The sequence below is a fragment of the Pundamilia nyererei genome, unplaced genomic scaffold, assembly GCF_000239375.1.
Source record: "Pundamilia nyererei isolate P.nyererei 1_Seehausen unplaced genomic scaffold, PunNye1.0 scaffold00035, whole genome shotgun sequence".
In the NCBI taxonomy this organism is placed as follows: Eukaryota; Metazoa; Chordata; class Actinopteri; order Cichliformes; family Cichlidae; genus Pundamilia; species Pundamilia nyererei.
Window position 1 is genome coordinate 2,264,763 of NW_005187436.1, and position 26,178 is coordinate 2,290,940.

General features: G+C 40.0%; 3 protein-coding genes and 1 non-coding gene across 8 annotated transcripts in view; 1 reads left to right on the top strand and 3 right to left on the bottom strand.

The window, feature by feature from the left end:
* Nucleotides 1-806, bottom strand: part of frmd5a (FERM domain containing 5a) — a 69,253-nt gene extending 68,447 nt beyond the window's left edge. For all 4 annotated transcript variants that reach the window (XM_005729956.1, XM_013910047.1, XM_013910048.1 and 1 more), the window contains exon 1: nucleotides 444-806. In XM_005729956.1, coding sequence (XP_005730013.1) covers nucleotides 444-545 — 102 coding nt within the window. In that variant the 5' untranslated portion in view covers nucleotides 546-806. The remainder of the gene's footprint in view (nucleotides 1-443) is intronic.
* Nucleotides 807-1,400: 594 nt separating this feature from the next.
* On the bottom strand, nucleotides 1,401-1,472 carry trnah-gug (transfer RNA histidine(anticodon GUG)). Its single transcript has one exon. It is a non-coding gene; the product is annotated as a tRNA-His (tRNA).
* Nucleotides 1,473-3,832: 2,360 nt separating this feature from the next.
* malt3 (MALT paracaspase 3) lies at nucleotides 3,833-11,412 on the bottom strand. 2 transcript variants are annotated; one of them, XM_005729960.2, is made up of 15 exons: nucleotides 11,311-11,412; nucleotides 11,039-11,100; nucleotides 10,788-10,915; nucleotides 10,550-10,688; nucleotides 10,290-10,465; nucleotides 10,063-10,159; nucleotides 9,529-9,564; nucleotides 9,204-9,407; nucleotides 8,474-8,651; nucleotides 8,281-8,355; nucleotides 7,986-8,113; nucleotides 6,561-6,710; nucleotides 5,403-5,557; nucleotides 4,335-4,451; nucleotides 3,833-4,247 (listed from the first exon to the last, which is right to left on the bottom strand). In XM_005729960.2, exons 2-15 carry the CDS (start codon nucleotides 11,073-11,075, stop codon nucleotides 3,924-3,926), a joined length of 1,944 nt encoding a protein of 647 aa, XP_005730017.1. In that variant the 5' UTR covers nucleotides 11,076-11,100; nucleotides 11,311-11,412; the 3' UTR covers nucleotides 3,833-3,923. The 2 variants fall into 2 exon arrangements, with proteins under 2 accessions (XP_005730017.1, XP_013765497.1); XM_013910043.1 differs by having other exon boundaries at nucleotides 11,039-11,118.
* A 1,098-nt stretch (nucleotides 11,413-12,510) lies between these two features.
* On the top strand, nucleotides 12,511-25,456 carry alpk3a (alpha-kinase 3a). Its single transcript, XM_005730151.1, has 17 exons — nucleotides 12,511-12,861; nucleotides 13,176-13,446; nucleotides 13,874-13,906; nucleotides 14,271-14,392; nucleotides 14,797-14,914; nucleotides 15,003-15,666; nucleotides 15,709-16,350; nucleotides 19,678-22,033; nucleotides 22,346-22,493; nucleotides 23,043-23,170; nucleotides 23,275-23,310; nucleotides 23,402-23,676; nucleotides 23,782-23,870; nucleotides 23,980-24,197; nucleotides 24,306-24,354; nucleotides 24,442-24,780; nucleotides 24,854-25,456. Exons 2-17 carry the CDS (start codon nucleotides 13,319-13,321, stop codon nucleotides 24,894-24,896), a joined length of 5,388 nt encoding a protein of 1,795 aa, XP_005730208.1. The 5' UTR covers nucleotides 12,511-12,861; nucleotides 13,176-13,318; the 3' UTR covers nucleotides 24,897-25,456.
* Nucleotides 25,457-26,178: the final 722 nt, after the last annotated feature.

Sequence of the window (26,178 nt, forward strand, 5' to 3'; positions counted from 1 at the left end):
TTATTATTATTATTATTATTATTATTATTATTATTATTATTATTATTATACAGAGGGAAGGGAACTGCTTTCATTCATTACTTTAAGAGGATAGTGAGCTTCTGGCAACCACTCAATCCGAGCTTGAGTTATGTCTGTACTACAAGGCTCCCTGACGTCTCTAATCCCACGACCGAATTCTCTGATGGTTGAGGTAATAGTAGGTCATGAAAGGGGGAGAAAAAAGGTTTGCACAAGCCTATTCGGGATGGCAAAATAAATAACTACACGTTTCTATTTTAGGTCTAATTTATCTTGGTTGACACCAGCAGCAGCAGGAGCAGGAGCAGCAGCGGGGCATTCAGGCACTTGCTGCCACCCCCCCTGAAAAAACACTTGCTTTTCTGTCTGCCAGGTCAGACACAATCGCAGCGCGCTGCGGAGTGAATAAACAGGTGACTAACCTGAATGGTGCACGTATATTCCGTGTCGTCCAGCAGCCTGACCGTGCAGTTGTATTCCCGCTCAAGATTCCTGACGCTGCCACTCATAAATCGGCTCAACATCTTTCTCTCGCAGGTTTCGCCGCTCTGCGTCTACAGGACCAGAACAATAAACTCGAACACCAGCATGCAAGTGAATGTCACATTGACCGCATTTCCCGGTCCCCTGAACGACCAGCAGCCACGGATTCAGCCGCCGAGGCAAGCACCATTGTTGTCCCGTTAAGTTTTCCGTGCTGTGGGCCCGTACTGAGAGCGAAATCCAAGGATGCCCGCATCCAGATCCAGAGGCTGCTCAGCCCTGCTGCTGCTGCTCTGTGTGTGTGTCTGTGTGGAGCTGAGGATTATCTCTCACCATTCACTGCTGCCACTTGAGCAAGCGGGCGGGTCCAAATGAAAACTGACGTCAAAGAGAGCCAACGGGAGTGTGAAGTTTCAGTATATACTGATTTTCTTTTCTTACGCCTAATTTTCCCATGACCAGCAATTATGCATTAGAAAACTTTTAAAAGGTTAGCTTTTTTTATGACTCCCTCAGTATGAAGTTAAAATTATTCACCCAAATCATGCTGTGCGAGGAGCAGTGTGAATCATTTAATGGGTCTTTGGAGGTAGACTTCAGGTTCACGATGAAACGTTGGAGAGAAATCAAGCTGCTCCTGCCTGGCTGACCTAAAACCAGCGGCGTCGGGTGTCACACAACTTCCCAGGTGATGGATATTAAATGTGTTGGGCTGCCACCTGCAGGCCATTCGTTGTCATTGCGGCAAGCAAATTGAGTGAAAATGTTTCGTCAGCCTAAAACGGAAATGCAAAGCTTGTATTACAACAACAACAAAATCACGTTAAAGTGGCGTAAGAGTGCATTAACAATTTAAATCGATAAAAACATACCGTCCCGAGGATGACGTACATCTCTGCCGTGACCCGGATTCGAACCGGGGTTGCTGCGGCCACAACGCAGAGTACTAACCACTATACGATCACGGCGAGCTAACGGGGACTGACTGCACCCCGCTTATTTTTGTCTTTAAGTAGAGTACGTCATCACGATGCTTCGAGGTCGAAAGTTGATTTATTTTAACCGTCGCCTAATCCACTAATCCACATTTATGTCCAAGACATGAGTTTTTCATAATCAAACACTTGAAGCTAATTGTTGTTGGATCACAAATCTATTTGTATTGTCTGGTGAAAGTGCCTTGCTCAGAGGTTAGAGGAGATCTAGACTATTTTGAGCTGCAATTGTAATTGTTTTTTGGGGGGGGAGGGGGGGGGTGTTTACATTTTCTTTCATAACTAACAGACTACTTGAGATTAAAAAAAAGGCATGTACCAATAAACACACACATATATACAATAATTAATAGTGCGGTTGATATTTTTACTAGCAAGGTCAAGACTACAATATCCGTTTCTTATGCAGGAAGTCGGAGAGCTAGAATTGCCCCCCCCCGTGGGCATTATGTCCACCTGCTATATGGTAAAATGTAATCACATTATTGTAGAAGTACAACTCACGAGTCACCCCTTATTTCTATTTTGCTTCCAGTTCGCCAGACTTTTTGTAAGTTTAAAAAAAAGAAGATCTTGAGCAATAATCTCGAGTCAAAGTTTTTTGGACACTCATTTTCACACCATTTTCAGCTTTTTTTTTAGACCATGGTTTTTTGTTTGTTCTATTGTTCCATTTGCTTGTACTGCCACTTAACACTGACCAGTGAACCATTCAAGCATAAGAAAATGCAACTAGCCAAAGGCACAAACCAGTGTTGGGTCTACAAATGACAGACTCAGCAATCTTAAATTGCATCTTCAAGCACTTTTAAGCTGTTTATAGCAGCCTGTTGTAAAAACACATAATTTATTCCCATTTCTTTACCAGAATCTGCAGAAATTGCCAAAGATAGAACAGTTTGACAGGATCCATAAGATATTTTTTGCACCAACAAGGTGATTCCCAAAAACCTGACAGCTGAAAACTTGGCTTATCTGCACTAAAATAACATTTTAAAAAGAGGAAACTGAAAAAGTGGAGGACGAAGGCAGAAGTGGTGAGCTTAAAAAGCAAAACAAAAACATGGCAGATGAGCAGTATCTCAAACTCATGTTCTTAAGAAATATGAAAAAAAAAACCCAGAAAAAAACAAAGTTGATGAAATCATAAACGCAGAAGATTACAGTTGGATTTTGATTCAACATGCAGTAGCTTCTGGCAAATGTCTGATGTTTTTCAGAATGACAGTGATCTTAAAAGCATTGCCAACACAGTAAAAGCATACCTGGAACAAAACAAAAGGCAGTCAACATTGAAAGAAGAGCTTTGAATGTTCTTCAAGAAGCCTGGAGAACTATTCCTGAAGACTACCTAAAGAAATTACAGGAAAGCTGCCTAAGACAGTTCAGACTTTCTTCGATGAATAAAGGTGATCATAGCAAATATTGTCTTTCAAGCTCAACAGAATTGAACAAACTCTGTTTTCGTCTTATTTGCTGTATTTCCATGTTCCAATAAACCAGAGCACCCATATCCCAGTTTACTGAAAACAATATAAAGAACTGAGGGGTGGCTTGAGACTTTTGCACAGTAATATATCAAATAATGCAACCCACAGCATTTTTTAGACTGTATACGACAAAATTAATTTATCTGTTAGGTATAGGCTATGCACTAAAGGAAAAAAAATCTACTTTGATTTTTCCAGACTTAGCAGCTACTTGAGATTTTAATTCTTCGTTTTGAGCTAAAAGCAAATTTTACTCAAATATAGTGACAATCTGATAATGTACGTTAGGTTTAAGACTTAAGACAGACAACAGATATTAACTGAATGTTTCCAGCACCTTATTGAATTAATGCCATGAAGAATTTAGACAATCCAAAGGCAAAAGACGGCCCAACCCAGTACTAGCGAAGTTAAAACTGACATATTTTAATTTATTCTACAAACTTGAATTAAGCATCACTGTGAAAATGCTCCTTGAGAAAAACAAACAAACAAAAAAAACAACAACCCCAAAACAATTAAAATGTAGATTTTTAAAGTTCAACAGCAAAACATATTGATATAATAAATTGCTTGTTTGTTTGTTTTTTTTAAAAAAGTGATCAACGTAGTATTCTTCATTAGATAAATTACTGACAGTATTGTCTTCATTTAATAATTTAGGCCAGCCAGCTTGCCACTGATGGAAAAAACAAAAGTGTTATATACAATTAATGTTTTCTAAGCATATAATTTATGATGAAAATCAGCTTACAGTGTTATTGTGCCTACTAATCTAACAGCTGAAGGCTGGTAAGACAAAAACAAACCTCAATCACTTACTCACTTATACATTATCATCATCATTCATAGACAAGTACAAACATGTTTACAGCAACTGTAAACAAAACAAGAGATTTCCAACCAGTATTTACAAAAGTAGTACCAGAAAGTTTTAATGTGGACAGCTGAAGTCGTTCTCATCATTCTCTTCAGGTTCATTGCTCCACGTAACAGGAATTTTAGCAGCACACACCGCCTTTCTAGTGAAAGGGCGGCATGACCCAGTCTGATGCAGCGGGGGATTGCCGCTAGCGATGTTGCCCATGCTTTTAGCAAAAGCGCCTTCTCGTGTCCTGCCTGCTGCTCCATGATTCCTCCTGTACAGCTTGCAGGAAGCCACGAGAGGCTTTCCTATGTCCACCTGCTGGCTTTCTGTCTGACGCAGTTTACTGTCTCTGTGAGTATAGTGTAGATCCACCTTTATGACCATCGACTCCTAAAAAAAACAAAAAAACAAAAACAATTATTGTAAGGAGTAAACACTATTAGAGAAAGGTATTAGTATAGATATATGGAGACATACCTTGAGCTTCTGAAGAGCACAGAGCCTCAGAGTACAGTCTGGGTTAACATTATTCATAAGTAGTAGTGAGTCCATCTCCTCTGACCTGCCAGACCTGGAAAATATGTCTTCCATCGTCTGAGGATTAAAAGCACAAATAATGTTATTATTATATATGTAAACTATCTTCATCAATATAAATAAACAGCTGTATTTACAGTGGTTTGGCACTGAATCGTTTTTTAAATCTCAGCTTAAAACATATCTTTTTAAACTTGCCTTCTCCACCTTTTAATTGCTGGTTTGTTTGTTTGTTTGTTTGGTTGCTGTGACCTATTGACCTCTTGTATTAATTCCCTCCTATCTTTCTATTGGTGTCTTTTATTATGGTGGTACAGCTTTTATCTTGCTATTACCATGTGCTGTAGTCATTCTTATTGGTAGCTTTTATCTATGAACATAACTCGTTATTTTTATTTATCCGTTATCAATGTTTGAACCTTTTATTGTTTTATGTAAAGCACTTTGGTATGCCCAAGGCTTTTAAATGTGCTCTATAAATAAAGATTGTTGTTGTTGTTGTAAAAAAAGTGCAGTATCACATTCAAAAATCAGCCACTAGATGTCAGGATTACGCAAGAGTCAAAGTCAGCCAAACTGACGGAATTATTTCACAAGAGCAGAGCTGCTCATAACCATTACTGCTTCCTGAGTCATCTGCGGTTGCAGCATGCTGGAAGCCTATATATGGGCAGAACTTCCTCACACATGTGAAATGTGGGTGTGAATGGTCATCATTGAGAAATTCATTTTGTCTAGTGGAAACTGACGAGCATTTTGCCATGAGCCATGTGGAATTTGTCGTGTAGGGACAAGCTGAGAATTTTATCCAAATCCTGAGTTTACTGATAGGCTTTGCCAAAAATCCAAAGCAGTTATGTAACAGTTACATTTCAGTGTATTGCAATTTAGACATACTGCCATTAACAATGCCCCTGCCTTTGTACTCCAGGGCCTACTTAGGCTTGTTCGGATAGCCGAATTTGGTGAAAAAGTCTGACAGTGAAGTGGAAAATAAGAAATACTTACAGGTATACTGCTTAGTGTGACCACGCAGTCCTGGGTATGGGGGCCTGTGGTCTTTACAGTGGCAAAAGCTACGAGAACATTAGAGTACAAAGCTGAGAAGCTGACTTCCACTTCTACTCTGCAAAGAAACATCAGTCGCTTCTTCCGTGGTAGCTCTGAAAGCAGATGTGAAACGTTTTTGGTTTTTTTAAATAGAAGGGAAAAAAGCATGCATAAAAACATGTTCCAAAACTTATTCGACATTTCATTTTTTTTTTTTAATCATGATGCTATTTACTTAAGGAGGATTTTGCAGAGCCCATGACCAAATTAGGACTTTCAGCAACTCATTTATCTCAAGCCACAGACTTTTATCTTCCATCTAGGAAGAGTTCTTAGATTAATCCACAATATCAAGATTCAGTTTGAGCAAATGTGCAAAAAGAAAATACGAGGAAGTCTGAGTTGTCAAAACAGACTTCCTTCCATCAAAGGGGAAAATGCACAGCGTAAAATAAACCATTTCCCTCTTTGCATTAATCAAACGGAATCATGAATTATGCTGAAAAAAATCTTAAACCACAGTGTGCAGATTTAGTTTGTCACACATTGTTGAGTAGGAGGTGAGAAAAAGGTTAAACAGTACACTCACTCTCTTTGTGGGGATTTATACTTCAGCGAGAGAAATCTACGTCATGACCGCAAACACCTCCGATGTAACTAACAGCACGTCGGGTCAACGAAGCCCACAGCCACTATTGTTACTGGCCCGTTCGGCACAGTCGCTTCCCTCTTGTACATTTCCAGCTGCTTTTTTGAATTCATCAGCATGAGACTAACAATCATGGCCTCGATATAAGTGCTCTCAAATGTCAGCAAATTCCTGGAGGAGGATTGCTGAAATATCGGAATGGACGTCAGGGAATTTACAAAGAAGTGCAAAAACTAGAGGAACAGATATGTTAGACCGTGAAAAACACTGACCGCGACAAAGAGGAGTATTTTTTTTCCTATCATGGCTTGTGCAGTTTATTAAAGACTGCGACATGGCCGCATGTTAATTTGTTTTGCTTCAGAGGAAAATAAAGCATATTTGCACATATTCTGTCACCAGCAGTAACATCGATAAAGACAAAAAAAAAAGAAAAAAAAAAGAAGGAAAATGTTCTCCCATCTCACCATTTGCTTGTCTCCAGCAGGCATCTCGCAGGTGAAGCTCTTTTGTGTGGCCGGTGGTTCGAACTGGATCTGCAAGGGATCGTGGTTCCTTCAGTGTGTGTTTGATCTCCACCGCCTGTTTGCCTGTGATTAGAGGATCTCTGCCCAGATCTGGTGGAGAAAAGGAGGGGTTCAGATGGAGGTAAATACAATGAAATACAGCAGCTACACACGTTTTTAGCATTTCTTTGGCCCCTTCCTTTAACTCGGTCCTGTTTAAACAACTTTAAGAAAATCAGCACTGCTTGAAAACTTTGGCAACCTTGCAATCGTCCTAGTGGTCTGTTCATCTTAGGACAGCAGTGAGTGAGGAATGTTCCAGAAACAAATATGAGAGATTCATCAGAATCTCATGGTTGTATTTGAGGAACTCTGGGATATTTTTAAAAAAAGGCATTTTTAAAATTCACTGTTACTGATGACACGAGTTTTGGGAAAAAACCCTATTCACAAGATGTCAAGCATGCAAAACAAAAGTCATTAATAGGACTAAACGGGGGATATTCAGGGAGAACTAAAACTATGCTCACAGAATAGGACACAAATTTAGAGTTGTCATCTGAATAAAGCAAGTACACTCCTTTAATGAGAGGGTTATTGCTATAACACAAACAACCAAACGAGAGGCTTAAAGAGGCTCACAAATTTAAAATAAATAAATAAATAAAGTTAAAAAAAAGAACAATTTTCATATCCAACACCACACTTATTCATTTAAATATTTTCACACACAGAGACAGGGCTGTCAGCAGGATGTCCTGTTCTGGTAAGTCTAATTTGTTAGTGAGCCCATGAGAGCAGTGGCAGGGAGTGCCCAAACTGCAGAGCAGCTGTCTTGCACTCTGCAGCGCTCAGGTTTCTTGCTCTTCTCTATCCAACAGTGTGAATTTCCAAAGAATGAGGTCACATGCTAATGGCATTTTGAAAATTTCTTCTACCGGGGGCCCATCAAACTGACAAACACACTGAACAGCTTCCCTTCATCGGCACAGTCATCGCTTTACTTACAGGACCCGAGTAAACAACATTAAAATGAGATACAAGCGATTCCAAAAGTTGTCTGTGGTCCGTGGTGTATACCAAAGGGCAACCTGTTCCCCTCGGTGCTGTTTACCCTTCATCTCTAACTGTCAGCCTACTGAATTATGTGTTTATATCCCTAATAAACTGAACAGAAACAAAAAGAAGGAAATGTACATTTTTAATTGATATGTATGGTTTTCTTAAAAATGAAACAAATGATTTTGGTGTCAGCCACATTAATGTCTCACTCAGTCAAAGCCATTTCTATTGATATAGCAGCCCTTTATATTAGGCATTTTGGAAATGAATCATCATGTAAACAAAGTAAAAACCCCATTCTTAATTTTCCAATTTAACTCTTACCCTCTGAAACCTTCTCTAAAACATGCGTGACTTTCTCAGCTTGCAGGATGTGCTTGTTCAAGTACTTTGTAAAGATCCCAGTACTCTTGCCCCCGTCCTGGACCTCGAATGCTTCAGCATCTTCGCACCTGTAATAATTAAAGGAGAGGGGTTATTTTTATTTTGCATGACTTTCTACAACAGTGACTTTCTAAAATTTTATGCTATAAACCAAAAACAAGCTGCACATGAAATCAATTAATTGATTTCCCCCCCCCCATTTGCAGTTGAATACAAAACAATTAATACTACATACGTGGCATAACCGTAAACTGTGTTCCCGCTGGGTGCCAGTGGCTTGATGGCAGATAGTAAGGAACCCTGGTTGTACCTACAGAGTGAAATGAAGTTAAACAAATAACAAATCTATGTCATGTTAACTGAGCTTTTACAAAGAAATTTACATATCTAGATATCAGCTCTGTGCAGAAATTAATTATTGCACTTACCATTTTCTACAGGTGTCCAGCAGGATTACACTTAGTGCAGTCTGCCTTTCCTGCATGCTGAGCATGATCCTCTGCACACAGACACAGTTTTCGGTTCCGTACGGTTGCGGAGCATCAACGGACACCAAGTAATTCCTTCCCGCATGCTCATAACCATGACCCGCATAGTAGAAAAGGCCTGTAGAGAGAATACACATCTGATTACTACGACAATAACAAAAGTGCTGCAGTAATTCTGCAGTCCTGGAATACATGACAGTCAATCTGAGGAGGTAACACATCATCATAAAGATGCCTGACTTCTAATCACATTTGTTTCATTATTAACAACAGAAAGAGAGAATAGAAGCAGGTAATATCACCTCACAGCTCCAAACTGTGCTATTGACACCAACACTTTTTTATTTATTTATTTTTTACCGTAATAACACTAACACACTGTTACAAGTGGAACAGTAAAACATAAAAAGAACGAGTTATTTAACAAGCACGTGGAAATAGCCACACCGTCCCACATACGTATGAAGTCATACAGCCGTTATCTAACATTGATGACAAGATAAGAACCACGGAATATGACGAAGGAAGTTACAGTGCTTTAGGTGCCACATAAACCTCTAAATAATAGCATCAGCATTTTCTAAGAACAGCAGCTGAATACTGAAATTCAGCTAATGACAAAAGCTTTTTCCAAAAGAAATAGGCAGGAAAAAATTTTTATAACGCTCACCGTAAACGCCTTTGTCAAGGAGATGAATGAACTTCTCAATAGCAGTAAGCATCTCCTCCCTGGTCAGATCCAGCAAGGAGACGACTCTGAAGCCAAGCTGCCGCAAGAGGTTGCCGAGCTCATGAACATCCATGACGGGTGCCATCAAGGCCGGGTGGTTGGAGTAATTCAAGTTGCCAATAAGTAAGGCGACCTTATCAGTGGCTGCAAGAAAGTTCAATGTCTGATTCAAAAATCACTCCAACACAAGAAAATTCTCAAACACTCTGACAGTTTTCCTCTCCACACATCAAATGACAAGATGTTTCTTTCCATTAAACTTTACCTGTGAGCGCTGCTGGAGGAGGTTGATCACTCTTCACTAGAGATTGTGATTAAAAAAAGAAAACAGAAAAAGGAAGCACAAAATCAGTTCATGTTAAACAAAAAACTGACCTAAAGTAGCATTTCTGTCTGGGGAGCATATAGAGAACAATAGAACTCAAAGATTCAATAGTATTCTCTGTGAAAGTCACTTTTATTCCAAGTAAGTTATAAACAGGAGAATCGCTTCAAGAACTAGTTTCACTTTACATCACTTTCCTGTTTTGTGTATAAGGCTTGAGCCCAGCACTATTTGGAGAACAACTTCCTTTTTAGTCTGTAGAAATGGGAAAGTACCTCCAGCATAATGGAAACAACTTAGTGCCTTAGAGCTAAACCAGTGGAATGAAAGGAGTGTGAAGCATTTATTTTTCTCCTTGACACATTTTATTAGTAATAGAGAAAGTAAAGGAATGGGAAAGAATACAGTCCTGAAACTGGGATAAGACAGGTATCACTGTACTGATTTTTGTTTTAGGTTTCACTTTCAGCTTACCAATGTCAACATCGACGGGCTCAGTCCACCTCTCTCCTAGTGTGTTAGATAGCGAGCACAGGTATGTTCCACTGTGTTCAGCTGTCGCGCGCTCAATCTGCAAATATAATAAATAATATTGTTCGTGTCTCTGTCCAAAAGTGAAATATTAACTACATTGTTTAATGAATTACACAGTGGGATCAGAGGTAAGAAAACACTCCATCTTCACCGCCGTTCCTCCTTACCTGCAGTGTACCGCTTTTCATGTCCAGCAGTGGCTGTCCATTTCTGTACCACTGGTAGGAAGGAGCTGGGACACCAAAGGCAGCGCATTGTAGAACAAGTTTTGTACCTGGTTGAATCTTTTGCGGCTTGGGGTTGGTGGCAATGTGAGGCTCACCTTGCCAGTCTATGGGCAAGCCTGACGATTCAAAGAAAAAGACGGGTTGAAATGAAAACTGCATCTATACGACAAAAATGACATGCAACCAGCATGATGATTTACCTGATTTATCAATGTCCAACACCTTGACCTTCACCCAGTTGCTGAACACACATTTATAGTACTGGTCATTCACTCGGCACACATAGAGCTGAGTTTGTTGAGCTCTGATGGTCAGATCAGCTAGAGTGCCATTAGGTACCTTAGGGAGGAAATCATTGACAGCAACAAACGGTCATTTTCACACTAAATCCAACAAGAGTGCTTGAAAACTAACTTCTTGAAAGTTAAATTCACATACTTCTTTTTTTGCACCATCTGTAAACCATTGGTAGTTGAGGATGCCCGTGCCCTGAGCACGGACACTCAGAGTCACCTTATGGTTCACAGGTACACACACAGAGACAGGATGACGCACTATCACAATTTCTAGTGAGGAAAAAAACAAAACAAAAAAGCGACAACTTCAGTTTCATAAAACCAAACTTAGTTCTGTTTCGCTAGAAAAAATAACACTAGTGAAACAGTGCTGGTGCTGAGATTAAAACATACCACTGATCATTGTGTGCTTGGGGAAGGATCCAGTCATCTGTGCATTTTCTTCTTCTGCCGAACTGTAAGAAAATCACTGCCTATAATATCCCCACGTACAGAAAAGAAACTCCAAATGAATGGCATGAAAAGGAAAACGATGTATTTAACCTCTCATTTCTAGTCAGGTCAGCTGTTAACCGTACAAAAACTCCAGGATATATTTAAAAACGTCCTAACTGAGTAATTAGGTGTTTAATATGACCGTAACTATTACGTGTTTTACTGCATACCTGCCGTCAACCTCGGACTAGTTGAGAAGCTGTCACCCCTCGGCCAGAATATGTTTTCCTGTTCTCAGGCTTCATAACTTCAAATTTATAGCCCGAACTCTTCCTCCCTTTCCCGGAACGAGAAGGCGCACGCACACATTACCGTTATGTCTGTAATACTGGAGCACCCTTACAACAAAGCAGTAAAGCCCAATCCATATCATGCTAAAAACAAACCCAAGTCTCCTTTTAGTTATAATACTGAAGCATATCTTACACTTAAGAAACAAAAGAGAGCATTTCTGTGCCTGTTAGAGCGATGTAAATTATTTAAATTAAAAGCCAAACTTCTTTTTCTGGCATTACGGTAATGAGCAATCTGGCCCTTTTCAGCTGATGCATAATCACTGTCTGAGGTCAGAGTCTGGAGAGCAGCAAAGTAAAACGGTGTTTTTCAGTTCTAGTTAGTTAGTTAGTTAGTTAGGCTAACTCAAACTTTACTAGATGTCTGTTCGTGGTGCAACGCGAATAAAAAATGTCACGTTGAAGACAAGCAAGCTTCAAAAACCTTGCGTCATAGCACAAATCTGCAATACGGAGTGTTTAAAATGTCTCTTTATATGTTTCAGTAGATATTATGGTCGACCATGAACGCTTATTGGCTGTTTATAAGCATTTAATTACAACATATTCCAACAATTTGTTTACTAATCTATAATATGTGGTTTTATTTTTGTAAAGTACACAATAAAGTGTACGATTGAATGCCTATGTTCTATTTTTTTTAAAGGGGCATTAGGTTTTAATACATATACTGGCTTAATTTTGGGATATTTGCTTGTTAATGCTACATTTTATATAAATGTAATAAAATGTGATAGGGAAAAAAACCCCACAGAGAACAGAGACAGACATTTGAGAGGAAAGAGTAAAATGTAGCAATCCTGACAGTAATTTTAATGTTTTAAAAATGAGTCATCAATAGCTATTCCTTCCTTCCTAACATTATTAAATCAAAGTGCAGGTTTTGTAAGCCTTTTTTTCCCCTTAGGCCATATGAGCAACAAGGAGGTCAATGTGATTTAACCATGTGTTGCAATACAAAGTGTATATGTGTGTTGGAGGGGTGGGGGGTAGAGGGGCTGTCCTTTAGGAACTCCTGAGCAAAGCATTGGACTTAGACCATTGGCTGTTATCAGCTACATCATGAATCGAGTCTACATATAATCCACAAGGGTGTCTCACCAAGATGGTTAAGTTTTCCAGCTTGTTGAGCCGGATCCAAACACTGCAGTGAGATTTTTGCATTGTGAATGTTAATGAAAAGATAGATTTGAGGCAAATGTGTTCTAGGTTAAATAGCTAACATTTTGATCTGAATTCAGTTTGTTTGTAGATTTCTTTGCTAAAGTCTAAAGTCTAGTTTCGGAAAATCTGATGTGCTCTTGAACCTATTTGTGGGCCTGCTATAAATAGGGCCACTCTGGCAACACATGCATGTCTATGATAGGAGGTTACAGAGAATTTCTTCACAGACTCTGGCTCCAAAGTAACACTGACAACATCTCAATGGTAAGTTGGAAATTTAGAGAGTTTTGCCGTGAACAAGAAAGACATCTCTTGTATTCCTAAGACATAAAAGTAAATTACTTCTCTTAGGTTTGTGTTTGACCACTAACAGCGCTTTCACAACTCGATAGCATGATCCTATTTATAACTTGCTCCAATGCAATTGCTTTGCTTGGTCAGAAAGGACGAGCACTAGGGCTGAAATGTGTGTTTGAGTTTTGTATGGGTAAATAACACAGAGTGTGTCGTTTGCTTTCTTTAATTAACAACCAACAGGTTTTGTTGTAATTCTGAAGTGTTTCTTTTATCTTCTCCAGGAGCTTCTGCATGGACAGCAACATTTAATCTGAGCCTTGATCTTGGAAAGCTGTGGATGTGAAAGCAGAGTGCTTTTGTAGCCTGGGTGATTTATCTCAGCTATCTCGGATTGTAAGTTTTTGGTGCGCTACCATAGTGGACAATGACTTCTAGAAGGCCGATGACTCGATCTTTTTCTGGCAATGGGAGGACAAGCAGCTTCAGTGAAGACGAGGCTCCATCTTTCAATGGCCGCAATACTTACCTCTCAAATGTCCGGCCTGAAAACAGGTAGACAGTCTTATCTGTATTCTTTATGTGTTTGTAGATCATGTTGGTGAAGCAGATTGATATTGTATTGATACAGATTGATACAAGAGGAAGATATAAAGTGCACAGTGATCAAGAAAAAGAGTCTTGGTCTGGCAGGTCGAATAAAAAAATCATAAAATATAATAAACATTTCTTTGTATCTTTTATGTCATTTAACTGGTATAACACTTGATCAAACTAGACCCATTAGAGGAAGTTTGCCAAATTAAACACAACCACTTAAGTTTTCAGATAAAATCAGATATATCACACAAATAATTGCATGTGCATTATCTATAAACTGTAGGAGGAGGACAGCTGTGAAACAATTTTACTGGGGTAGAGTCCCAATACGCAGACCCTAATTAATCACTGTCGTTGCTTCGTTTGCCTCCTCTCTGAATAGCTATTCAAGGTATTCTCACTACAGGCCGGCGAGGTAATCTCTATTTTAAAACACTTCTACCCACTAACATCTTAACTGCAAAAACTGGTTTACTCCACGAATGAAACCCACACAAGTTTTGACTGACCAACATTGGTTTCAGTGCTGGGTTGGCAAGTTTGTTTTGCTTGACATCTCACAAGTTTGTGTCAACCTTTGACATCCATGTCACTACCAGAAATTCCCATTAACATCCTTTCCTGTTGTTTTAATTTAAAAATTAGAAATAAAGTAATTGTAGCCTACTAGTTAAAGATGAAAGGGTTCACCTGATTAACTGAGATAAATTATAAAAGTATCCACTATTTCTATTTGAAGCAAGAAGCTGACTTTCTAATGGATCAGCAATTCCTTTCAGGAGCACGTTGTGCAGTGTCATGGCTCAGCTGACTGAGGACATACAGCCATCTTTCGAGACCACCTTGAAGTCAAAGGCAGTCTCAGAGAACTGCAATGTGAAATTCACCTGTGTGGTAACAGGTAGGCTTACGTCAAGGTAGCGTCTGTGCCCTGTTGTTTTCCGGAATAACTGAAACCTCTCAGACTGAGCTGGGTGTGAAGTGGCAGGATGTGACTAATATGAAAACAAAGGATTTTGCTTCGAAGGCAGCACTTCTTCCTGTATTACTTTTTCAGCACAGCTTAATTTTGAGCTCGTTTTTCAAGAATTTTTGGGCCTCAGGCAAGCTAGATGGTTGGGCCAACATGATGCAATAACCAAAATACATTCAAGTGAACGCTTCCACACTGTGTGTTATTAAGCATGTCATTATTTTTAATATATGAGAAATTTAGCTGTTGCACATTAACAGCACAGTGTAGCACAGGGAGTGTAATGTTTACAAGCCAGAGGAAAGGTGTTCATTATATCATTTCCATGTCAGGTTACCCAGCTCCAGAACTAAAGTGGTATAAAGACGATATGGAAATGGATCGCTACTGTGGACTCCCGAAATATGAAATTCATCGAAATGGAAAAACTCATACCCTTCATATTTACAAGTATGTAAGACAGGCTTGCATTAATCATACTGCAGAGAGGTAGCTCTTTGTTTGTTTTAATGACATTAACAAGAGCTTCTGTTTCTAGCTGCACAGTAGACGATGCAGCTATCTACCAAGTCTCAGCCAGCAATAGCAAAGGTATTGTCTCCTGCTCTGGTGTTTTGGAGGTTGGCACCATGAATGAGTACAAAATCCACCAGCGCTTCTTTGCTAAGCTGAAACAAAAAGCAGAAAAGAAGAGAAAAGATGCAGAGGAGCAGACCAAGATGGAGAATAAAGAAAATGTTCAGAAAGCGAAACCACTGATTAGTCCAGAACACCCTCAGAGGAAACGGGCTGTCCCACCACCAGAGGAGAGGGAAGTAGCCAAAGAGTCTGAGGCTATAGAGGAACTGGGAGCTACTGCAGAACCTAATGGAATTAGCTCAGAAAATGAGGAAACAGCTTCTTTGGCATCCCGGGACAGAGGTCTTGAGGACGAGACAGGTCCATCAGACGAGACGTTGGCCACTAAAAGAATAAAGATGTCAAATGGTGTAGATGCTGGAATTAATAGTAGCCGAAGCCATATGATGGGAGTTGGAGGTGAAAACTGTTATGATGGAGGAATCAGTTTGGCACAGTTTTTGGCAGAGACTCTTCAGTCCCAGGCTGTGGAGGAAAAACAGAATTCATCTCAAGCCGAGAAAGATAAAGAAGTGGAAGAAGCTGTTTTGTGTGACAATCAAGAGAAAGAGAAGGAGGAAGAGGAGCTGCAAAAAAAGAGAGAAGAAGAAGAAAAAGCTCTACAGGGGGAATATGAAAAAGAGAAAAGAAGAGAGGAAGAACTGGCCATCAGAAGGGAAAAAGAAAGAGAAAGGCAACCCCAGGTGTCGCATACAGCAGCCCATGGCAAACATGGCCCAGACATCAAACATCACAGCAAGGGTCATAAGGATCACGACCACCACCACATCCAGACCTCCATCTCCTCTATGCTCCACTCAGTCAAAGACTTCTTCTTTGGTAAGAGTAAGAAAAGCACTCATGGTCACACTGAGAATGAAGAGGCTGATTTTGAGCACTCAGTGGAGGCTCCTGAACCAGAAATGCCACCATCATTTCAGCTGCAAGCAGAACACAGTCCAGACATGTCCAAACCTCCTGCAGAGGAAGCTGCGCCTATGGAAATGGATAAACCCAGAGAGCCTTCAGAAACTACCGTGGCTACAGAACACGAGCCACCGTCGGTAGAGCCAGATACATTTAAGTATGAAGACCATGCACAACACTCGGCCCTGCCACCATCACATGAACTGCCACAAGTGGAGTCCACAAGTCCGAGTGTGACAGAAAGTGAGGAAGCTGTGGAAGCCATGGAGGTATCTGGGGGGATGGAGAGCAGCAGCGCAGGTGAAGAAGTGCCACTGCCCAGGCTTCAATTTGTCACAGAGGTATGTACAGGGGTCTTCCACAGCAGCACGTGTAATACAAAAGAGCACGAGTTGAGCACAAAATGAACTTCCTCACCGCCCCACACAAAAATCGTTAAAAAGAAAATTAGAGGGAAAGAAGTGCCTTTGTGTGAGTGTCTGATCGTGGTTATTTCATCTCCAAATAAAGTATCAGTGAGTTGTACTAAAAATTAACACCTAGATAAAATGATTAAGATTTCAGTATAGAACAAAATTTTATCAGTTTTTACGTTTTTTTAACATCCTTGAAAAAAAAAATCAACTTTCAGTTTTCAATCAGATTTATACACAAAGTTTTTAGAATTGTTAAAGAAGCAAAAATGATGATTAGATGTTGTAATCATGAGTCTCTAGACAGTTAAAAACACGCATAATATTAGTGATCAGCAACTTTTAGGAGTGAGTCAGCATAAGGGTGTGACACAACTGTTTTGCTGCAAAGATAAACCACACAAAAACAGTGTGGGAGAAACAGGGAAGCTTAAGATGCATTTCACTAGTTACATGCAGGGGCAGGGGATGTTGTGCATCTGCACTGTAAGATAGGCTGCATGTTGGGTTTCGCATGTTGGCTGTGGTGAATGGGGCCAGGAGTGCGTCAGAGATCATGATGAAACCTGAATGTCAGATGCGGGTCTCACATTACAAACAGGGCTTTGCTTTAAAGAGGTTCAGCGGTAGTAGAGTGAGTCCGGCGGCAGGTCTCGGCATGAAAGGAAGGGACACATTCCTCACTGCCCCCCATACCTTAAAATAAACCCTTTCCTCATCGAGACAAGAGAGAGGAAGGCAGCACTTCTGTCATCTCACTGTCCAACTTGTCGAATAGCTACATGTATGTTAGAAATGTGGTTTTTTTAGAGTTAAACTGATACAGTCTATGTGTCTGACCTTTGGCCTTCACAGCAAGCAGCCTTAAACTGATCACCACACAATTCTTTGATTTTAAGTGAAGTTTTTCATTAGTAGTTTGTCTTATCAGTTACACAGTTAAATATGTAGCACAAGTGTATTGATATTTACCTGAAATTACCCAAAAAGCATTACACTGTTACCTTTAAAGGTTTCAGACTAGAAAAAGGTGTTACTGGCATGTTTTGGCTGTGTGCAGGCAGGAATTGGACCCAAACGCAAACTCACTAGAAACAGGATTGAACTCAAAATGGCAGCTTTTATTGCTGAACAAACAACAGCTACAAAACCTAAACTGAGAAGAATCTGAGCAGACTCTAACAAGAGTCGCAGGGAGAAACACACAGCATGAAGGAGATCACGACACTGACACAGAGAAACACAGGGCTTAAATACACTGGGAAATAACGAGGGGAATGAGACACAGAAGGGGAGCACAGCTGGGAGAAATCGAACATAACGAGACCCAAGGGAAGCAAAACGCAATACATTCACGTAGGACACAGTCCTTCAAAGTAAAACAGGAAATGTAACATAGACGCAGACTTGACTAGGGGAGACAGAGCAACTAAGAAACACAGAGAACAATAACAGGGAGACACAGAGGGCAGCTAACTAAATAATCAGAAAACTAAAGAGAATACAAGAAAGCCAAACTAAGACACGAGACTAAAGAATAAACTGGGGCAACAAAGAGAACTAAGATCGTAATACAAAAACTCAGAGACACAAGAAACTCAAAACACTGGGTCACCGACCCAGGACTGTGACAGTTACATAGTTTTAGTTGCACTTTTTAATCTCTTATTTATTCAGCTTTTGTTTTTCTGTGCATTTTTTAAATGTATTGTTTGCTTGAGAAGAAGGGGAATATTTATGGGATAATATGTGATAACTTAAGAAGCCTTATATGGGTATTATGAGCCGCATTAAAATGCCACTAAGTATTAAAAGCTTTGACAAGTAGGTAATTACAACTTCTTCGGTTGCAAACAAATGTTTGTAGTTGTATTCATAAATTTCCTGTGTGTGTTTTTGTTAATTGTAACGTAGCATTAATGTCCAAGCGGTGCACAATGATATGTGGAAAAGGGAACTGAAGTAGCTATGTTTAAACATCCACCTGCTGAGTGATTGCATATACATAATGCGGAACTACAACTGTACCTTTGCTATGTTGTGGTTAGGTACAAGGCTCTTTAAATGAATAATGAGAGGAAGTTGTAACTATTATCTGAACAATCTTTTCTCACATGATTGTGACCTTTTTTTAACACACAATGTACACAATGGTGAGAAATAGCTTCAGCTTTAATTTGAATGCGACTCCAGTTCCCTTCCATCGAAAGCTGCAACTTCTTTTTTTTTAGCAGTCACTGCCGGCCACACTTATTGTCACGAGGCATCACATGGTTGCTTTACAGCTATGTATACATTTTAATGATGAGGACAGAGGGGAAACGCACTCTAAGCGGAAAAAACAAAAGGAAACTAATGACACTTTTTTATGTAACTCAAAGCTTGACCACTCTGTGATCTATGCTTTCTAATTAGGACTTTTGCTCTTCAGAGTCAAATTCTGTTCTTTTTTTAATTATCGGCTATTGTTGAGGCTTGAGGCTACCCAATATTTACATTAGATTTCTATCTGTCATGTGTGACTGCTCTTTGGCTGAGCTACAAGCTATCATTCATTCACCACCTAGCAAATACTTTTGTGTAAACTGCACATCAATGTCAGCTTATGCGGGAAATCCCCTGTTTATCTTTCAACCTCAGAGCAAAACAAGTGCACTTTCAAAGCCAGTGGAATTTCACTTCATAACTTTGAAGTGTTTCATCCAGAAGGTTAGTGAAGGTTGGCGTAAAATGTTAATCAGTTAAAGCTCCAAAGGAAAGAATAAAAAATTTTTTAAACAATTTTAGTGGACCCTCACAAATGTAAACTGCTGTCTTGCACATTGTAGGCAGTTTAAAAAAAATGTGGCTAAAAGAAGCTAACCGGTCAAAAAAGTTACAAATATTCAGATTTCCTGTAGTTGTTTTGTAATTCATGGCACAAAAACTTGTCAGAATCTATGACACATAGTCACAAGTTAGAGGTGTAAATTCGCTTTAACAAGATTCTTAAAAACAAGAAGAAAAAAAAAACACTTGAGACCGAAACACATACAGTTCCTCTATAACTAGTAAATGAAAGTGGTAAAAATATTTGCATCCATAGCATGCAACATAATGCATCTTTAGAGTGAGTTCTGAAACATAACATAATAATACATGTACAGCATCTTGGTCAACAGGTGTTGTTTTAAATGTGCTATATAAATAAATGTGACTTTGACTGTGACTTATACTTGAAAATGCCATTACGATGACTTTTCTATTTTCAATCAGGCTGACTTTAAAGATAAAGACACTGAGGTGCTCTCGGTTATCAAAGAGGTTCACGTCACTGAGCAAGAGCTAGATTCACCGCAGCGTAATCAGCAGGCTGAGAAAGATGAGTCTGTTCCAGAGGATGATAAGTCTGCCTTGCCACAGACCCAAGACTTGGCTGATAAAGAAGGGGGCACCCCAACGCCCACCCTCACCAGCTTGGGAGAATGCTGGACTCCCCCTCACAGCATCGTCTCAGCAGCGGAAAGCCACAGTCCTGGAGAAACGCCCACTGAAACTTTGCAAGAAGAGGGGAAGCAAGGTGAAGTTGACATGGAGGAGGCTAGCTCTTTTAATGAGTTACATGAGGAAGAGAAAGCCGAAGTGAAATCAAAGAAGCAGGGATTTTCAGGTATAAACGGATCTGAGATGACTAAATTGTCAACATCTTCTCTGGAAAGCCAAATAGAGGCGTGCGAATCTAAAAAGCCTGATCAGGTGCTTTCATACTTTCCTGATGTGGAATCATTCAGTGCAGAGACACATTGTCTAAAAGAGGAGACCAAATGTACTTCACTGATTCAGGAAATGAATACAGGATTTCCGCCCACTACACTCCCTGAGAGTTTAGACAAGGTTGACCTAAAAATGCAACATAAACCCACTCGTACTAGGTCACAGGAAATCACAGAAGTCGGCGATGTTAGTGCTACACAAAGTTCAAGCTCTGGTTTTACAAGAAGCGGGGGAAGATATGAGCAAAACAAAGCGGCAAATTCTATTTTAGAGAAAGAAGGACATAATAATCTGTGTGACAGTCTAAAAACACAGGAGCAAGTGTGTTTAGAAGTGGAGAGCGCTGAAGTGAAGAATGAGAGTTTACAGGTTGAAGCGGAGACAGAAAAGCGGACTCCAGTGAACGCAGAAGAGCCGATTCACTCAAAGATAAAGCAGATGGAGGAGCAGAGTAATACTGCACATCAAAACATGAGTGGGAGTGGCTGGAGTGGTGTGCATTCAGAGAATATTCCAGCAATCCAGATATCGACTATTGAAGATATCCCTGATAGTAAACCAAATGTGCCAGATCTGAGCCCAAGTGAGCAATTTCTAATCCCCAAAATTGAAATAATGGAGGCTGAGCTCAAAGAGTCTACTTTGCCACTAACTATTTTGGCCCTAGACAAGCCAGACTCAAGCAATTTGCAAAAACATGATGCAACTCCTGCTTCTGACTTGTTGCCCACGCAGAAAGGTATGCAGAAAGATGATCGCATTTCACCTACGGAGAAAGTAGAAGATGTTGCACAATTAGACGGCAAGACAGAAAATACACAGGTGGAAGGGAGGGAAGAGCCCCCTCAGATGAGCTATGCATTAATTCCTGTTATAAATGTTTCATTCACTGATGATAAGGAGGGTGATGCATGTTTAAACAACCATGTGTCAGACACAAAGCAGGCTGTTGAAACTCCAAAGGGGCCTTTGTTTGTTGTACCACCAATTTCTGTCACTTGTCATGAAAGTGATCTACCACAATTCAGCCTGCCCACTTACACTGAGCCGACAGAAATGGAAACTTCAGCTGACACGCAAAGCGGAACAAAGAATGACAGTGACAAAAATGAGGCTGTGAAGCCTGAAAGTGCTCAAAATAGAAGACCTAACTTTGACGAAAGAAGTGTCAAAGAGAACACTCCCACTGTGCTATATGAAGCTCTGAAACCAAAAGTCGGTGACAGTGTTTCGTTATTCAGCAAAACAACAGTGGACGTCCTTGTCCCTGAAACTTTGAAACCCAAATCCCTCAAAGATGCCAAGACAGAGAATTCAGTGTCAGTTGAAGATCCCCAGAAAAACAGATTTTCTGTTGAGAGACTCAGCTCCAAGCCCCCGACAAGTCCAGCTAGTCTCCGCAAATTAATATCCAAAGCTGCTGCAGACTCAGACAACGAGGCTGCGGCAGCTGAAGATCTAAGCGGAGGGTCTACACCAACATCATCCCTTTCCTGTGAAAGCAGTCCCCGAATGAAACGCAGAGACAGTCTAACTCTCATACGGTCTGCCACCCCTGAGGAGTTGGCCTCTGGAGCTCGTCGCAAAATCTTCATCCCAAAACCTAAAGAAGACATAGATGGGACACTAGCACTAGATACTCAAGGGATCTTGAGTTACATGTCACCCAGCCAGGCCCGCAGGGCATCGTTACTGCAGGCTCAAAAAACCCCACCTATCGAGAGACGCTCCCCGCTGCTGAATCGTCGAAAGTCCACCTTGGAGGTGCCCAAAGTGGTGGGGGAGACTCCCACAGAAGAGCCGGCCAGCACCAAACGAGAAGAGAAACCTGCTGAAAAAAAGATAGACCCTTTGAAAGGTAAAGTTTTCTTTTGTTTAATTTAGCAAAGGTATTATGAAATGAAGAGAGTTTTTTTTTAAAAATCATATTAACTAAATATATGCGTGGAATATAAATAAATAATGAGGCAACCTGTCCAGCTTTCCCCCATAACCATGGATTGTGTGTGAAGTTAGACAGTGGACTGTCTAATTTCCTTGTTTTCATACTTCTTTCAAAATATATCATTTATATTAAATATATCATCAGTGCAAAAAATGTGAAATAAACTGCCACTTAAGAAACAAGAAACATCACATGAGCTCGACTCTCCTTTCCATGCATCACCAGCTCCGCAGGTTATCCGTAAGATGCGGGGAGAGCCATTCCCAGATGCCTCTGGACACCTGAAGCTTTGGTGCCAGTTCTTTAACGTGCTCGGCAACTCCACCATTAAGTGGTACAGAGATGAGGAAGAAATTCTAGAGGTGAAAAGAAGGTTAGTTTTCACCTTTACTCATTTTATGGTCATAACCACCCTACCTATCTGTAAAATCACATGTTCAATTTGTTTTAGGTATTAAAAGAGCTACTTTTCACCTTTGCCATTGCTATTATTCTGAGGATTTCCAGCCAAAATGACAAATGGGCGGGTTCCAAATATGAAACAATAATGCTTCAAGGATAAGCAGGATTTATTTGGGCCTGAATGCATCCCATGGTCTTCTGTCATTCTCATATTCTCACTGCAAAAGATGTCCAGCTCATGTGACTGTGAACCCCACAGCTGTGACACAGAGAGGTGAATCTCTGGCTAGACACAGAAACTGTAACCTGACACAATATTTTTCCCATCTCCAGGGTGCATTAAAAGTCTATATATGTGCTAATGGTTGCTGTGTCAGCAGTCTGCTGCCACACAGCACGAGCATCTGTCTCACAGTGACATCTTGTGGGTTGTTGGGGAATTGGAGTCTCTCGATTGAATGCGTTCATGACTGTGTGTGTGGATTTTTTTTCTTTATTTTTTCTTTATTTTATGCTCAAGTGGAGGAGATGAAAGCCAAGTAGCACTGGCAATTGTTCTCGCGTCCAACCAAGACTGTGGTGTATATGGCTGCACGATCACTAATGAATACGGGACGGACAGTACTGACTTCCTCCTCAGTATAGACAGTAAGAAAAAGCATGTATAGAAAAAAATCGAAATTGAAATTTAGAGTGTTTTACTAATATTAAATTCAATTTATTCAAGGTTTTGTCTGTTTTCTCTCTTACAGTTATGTCTGAAATACTGCTAAAAGATGATTTGGAAGGTACTTTTTGGTTAAACACTATATCCATCTGAGCCTTTGTTTATACACTATTTTTAACTGGATTCCCAGAGTAACTCTGTTTTTGCTTCAGTTGGAGAAGAGATAGAGATGACCCCGCTCCTGTTCACCAAAGGCTTGGTCGACTCTGGCACTTGGGGTGACAAGTACTTTGGTCGGATCATGACAGAGAAGTTGCACCTTGGGGAGGGCTGCATGCACAAAGCCAGCCAGGTGAAGGTCATCTATGGCCTGGATCCCGTCTTTGAGTCCGGAAGCACTTGTATTATTAAAGTTCAAAGCCCCATCGCTTATGGGACCAAACAGGAGAGCAACCTTGCAGAGAGAAATCTAGAAATTACTAAGCACGTGAGTTTCACTGAGGAACTTTTGTTACATTTTAGTATATATGGTTAAATAGTGCTTCCTTCTGCTTTATTATTATTATTATTTTTTTAAATCTCTGTTTTCTAGGAATGCAAAGTCCAAAACATGATTCGAGAATACTGCAAAATCTTCTCAGCTGAAGCAAGAGTTATTGAAACCTTTGGGCCTTCACTAGAGTACGCAACAGATATATTTTTGTTCTGATAATTAAATCCATTAAAATTATACTATACACAGTATATTACTGCTTGTGATCATCCCACTGTTACTTCATGTTGCCCACAGAGTGATTCCTCGCTATTTGATGTACCGGCCAGCAAATTCTGTGCCGTATGCCACAGTGGAGGCTGATCTTACTGGTTTATTCCTTAAGTATTGCACAATGGATGCTAAAGGGAAACTGGTTATGCAAAAGATTTCTGAGATAGAGCAGAAATGCTGCAGCTTCCAGCACTGGATCCATCAGTGGACACATGGCAATTTGTTGGTCACTCAGCTCGAGGGTACGCCACACATAAAATAATCATGAAGGCAATCATTTAAAGTGAATATTAGCGGGATCATGACCATTAAAGATTCTCTATGGCTTGTTTTTTTTTAATTTTTTCTAGGTGTTGAAACAAAGATTACAAACGTGAGAGTTGTCACCAAGTCAAAAGGGTTTGTATCGCAGTCCCTACATGCAAAATTATTGTATGTTTGCTGCTAAATAGCTGCAATAACCCCCCGCCTCCCTTTGTTCTTCAGATACCAAGGATTAACTGAGCGTGGCTCACCTGAGGTGTTCAACCAGTTCCTGACACTCCATCAGTGCAACTACTACTGCGGGCTTCTTGGCCTGCGCCCGCTTAAGACTATGGACAGTCTGCAGCAGCCCACCAAAGCGAAGGGCTCAAAAAGCCCTCTGCTCAACCGCAAAGCGGGGTCTACCAGCCCACAGCTCCAGCGAAAAGGACACAGCCCTCAAATTGCTAGAAAAGCTAATTCTAGCCCAAAGGTGACTAGAAAAGGTCAGGAGACAGAGGACAACAAATCAAGTGCAAAACCAAAGCCAGCAGAAATTACTGATGCCACTGTTGAAAAAAGGTAGGAAAAAGGGCTTTTGTTCTAGCAATATCTCAATACTAAACCAATAAAAGCAATAAGTGTTACTTTCCAGTTATCAAAGGCGGCAAGAGAAAAAGAGTCATTTGTCAGCTTGACGTGGTAAAAACTTAATGTGAATATCTGCCTCCTGTGAGGAGACGTCCATCCTCAGCGTAGTTAAAAGGTTTGTGAGAATGTTTGGCATGACGAGCACAGCGATTTTTAAACCTCATAGTCTGCTTTTCTACTTTTATAGAAGAGGAATCACTGAACTGACACAGCTTTTCTAAAAATCTTTGAACACCTGCCTCAGAGTATTATCAGCTCTATGAGTGGACAAACAACTCTCCAAGCAATATTTGCCAAATAAGCCAACAGGAGATGTCAACATTAAGGTGTTTTCATTTAAATGTCGTGTATAAAATGTACATGGCCACAATGTATGTATGTTTCACTCGCTTTCTAGAATGTATTATAAGTATTACACATAGATGCTGCATGTTCATGTCATGTACAGAATGTGTATCAAGTAAAAGGTGTGCTCATTTCTGGGTTAATATTTATTGCTAGTATTTAAACTTTCTTCACAGCAAAGTTGAGCTCATGCTGTGGATTAACAGCACCATTTTTAGACAAAAAAATGTTTGTGTGCACTTTGTTTTTGGCTTTTTTTAGCTATTGTGACTGATTGTTGTTTTTCCAGTCCCTTTCCATTATTTTCACATTTTAGATGGCAAAACTGTACTTTATCTCAAAGAAAAGAGCTGTTTTGGGAGTGTACCGCTGGTCAGTATTAGGCAGAAACTTCATTAACATAACCTTTTTATTCTTATTTTGCGCAAGGCCAGCAGGGACATTTGGAGACGATAAGGATGAAAACCCGCTCAGTTATCACATTAACTTTGTATTCTTGGTTAAAGTACAACAGAGGTCAGTTCTCTCCTACAAATAACACCAAACCTGTGTGAAAAGCAAGCTTTGGGAATTTGTGTCTTGATTAATGATTAATAAGGATATTCAGAAGAGTCCAAACTAGCACATGTCAGCTGGTGTCATTTGTGTATTCACTAACTGCATGAAGCCTTATAGATGAAGGAAAAGAAAGCACGGAAATATTTTAAATTGAATATGTGAAAAAACACAAAATAATAATACATAATGTGTACATAAATAAATGGAGTAAATATGCAAAGTAACATGAAGAACAATAATAAATGAGTGAGGGTGCGAGTGAATGACTGAGTGAATGAATAAATGTGTCTTTGGTATGTTTGGTATGTCACACTGTGTTCGCTTTTCTAAAGAAATAAATATATAAAACAAGTCCAGTCATGAGTTTTATTTCCATATGTTTTATAGTAGTTAACATATATATACATATATATACACATAAATATA

Bases quoted from the DNA above. Each gene is read 5' to 3' on its own strand.
- malt3 (XM_005729960.2), bottom strand. From the start codon at position 11,075: ATGACTGGATCCTTCCCCAAGCACACAATGATCAGTG. The intron at 10,466-10,549 runs GTAAATCATCAT...TTGAATCGTCAG, and splicing joins GTTGGACATTGATAAATCAG to GCTTGCCCATAGACTGGCAA. The intron at 6,711-7,985 runs GTAAGAGTTAAA...TTTCTCCACCAG, and splicing joins TTTAGAGAAGGTTTCAGAGG to ATCTGGGCAGAGATCCTCTA.
- alpk3a (XM_005730151.1), top strand. From the start codon at position 13,319: ATGACTTCTAGAAGGCCGATGACTCGATCTTTTTCTGGCAATGGGAGG. The intron at 14,393-14,796 runs GTAGGCTTACGT...TTTCCATGTCAG, and splicing joins ATTCACCTGTGTGGTAACAG to GTTACCCAGCTCCAGAACTA. The intron at 24,355-24,441 runs GTTTGTATCGCA...TTTGTTCTTCAG, and splicing joins GTTGTCACCAAGTCAAAAGG to ATACCAAGGATTAACTGAGC.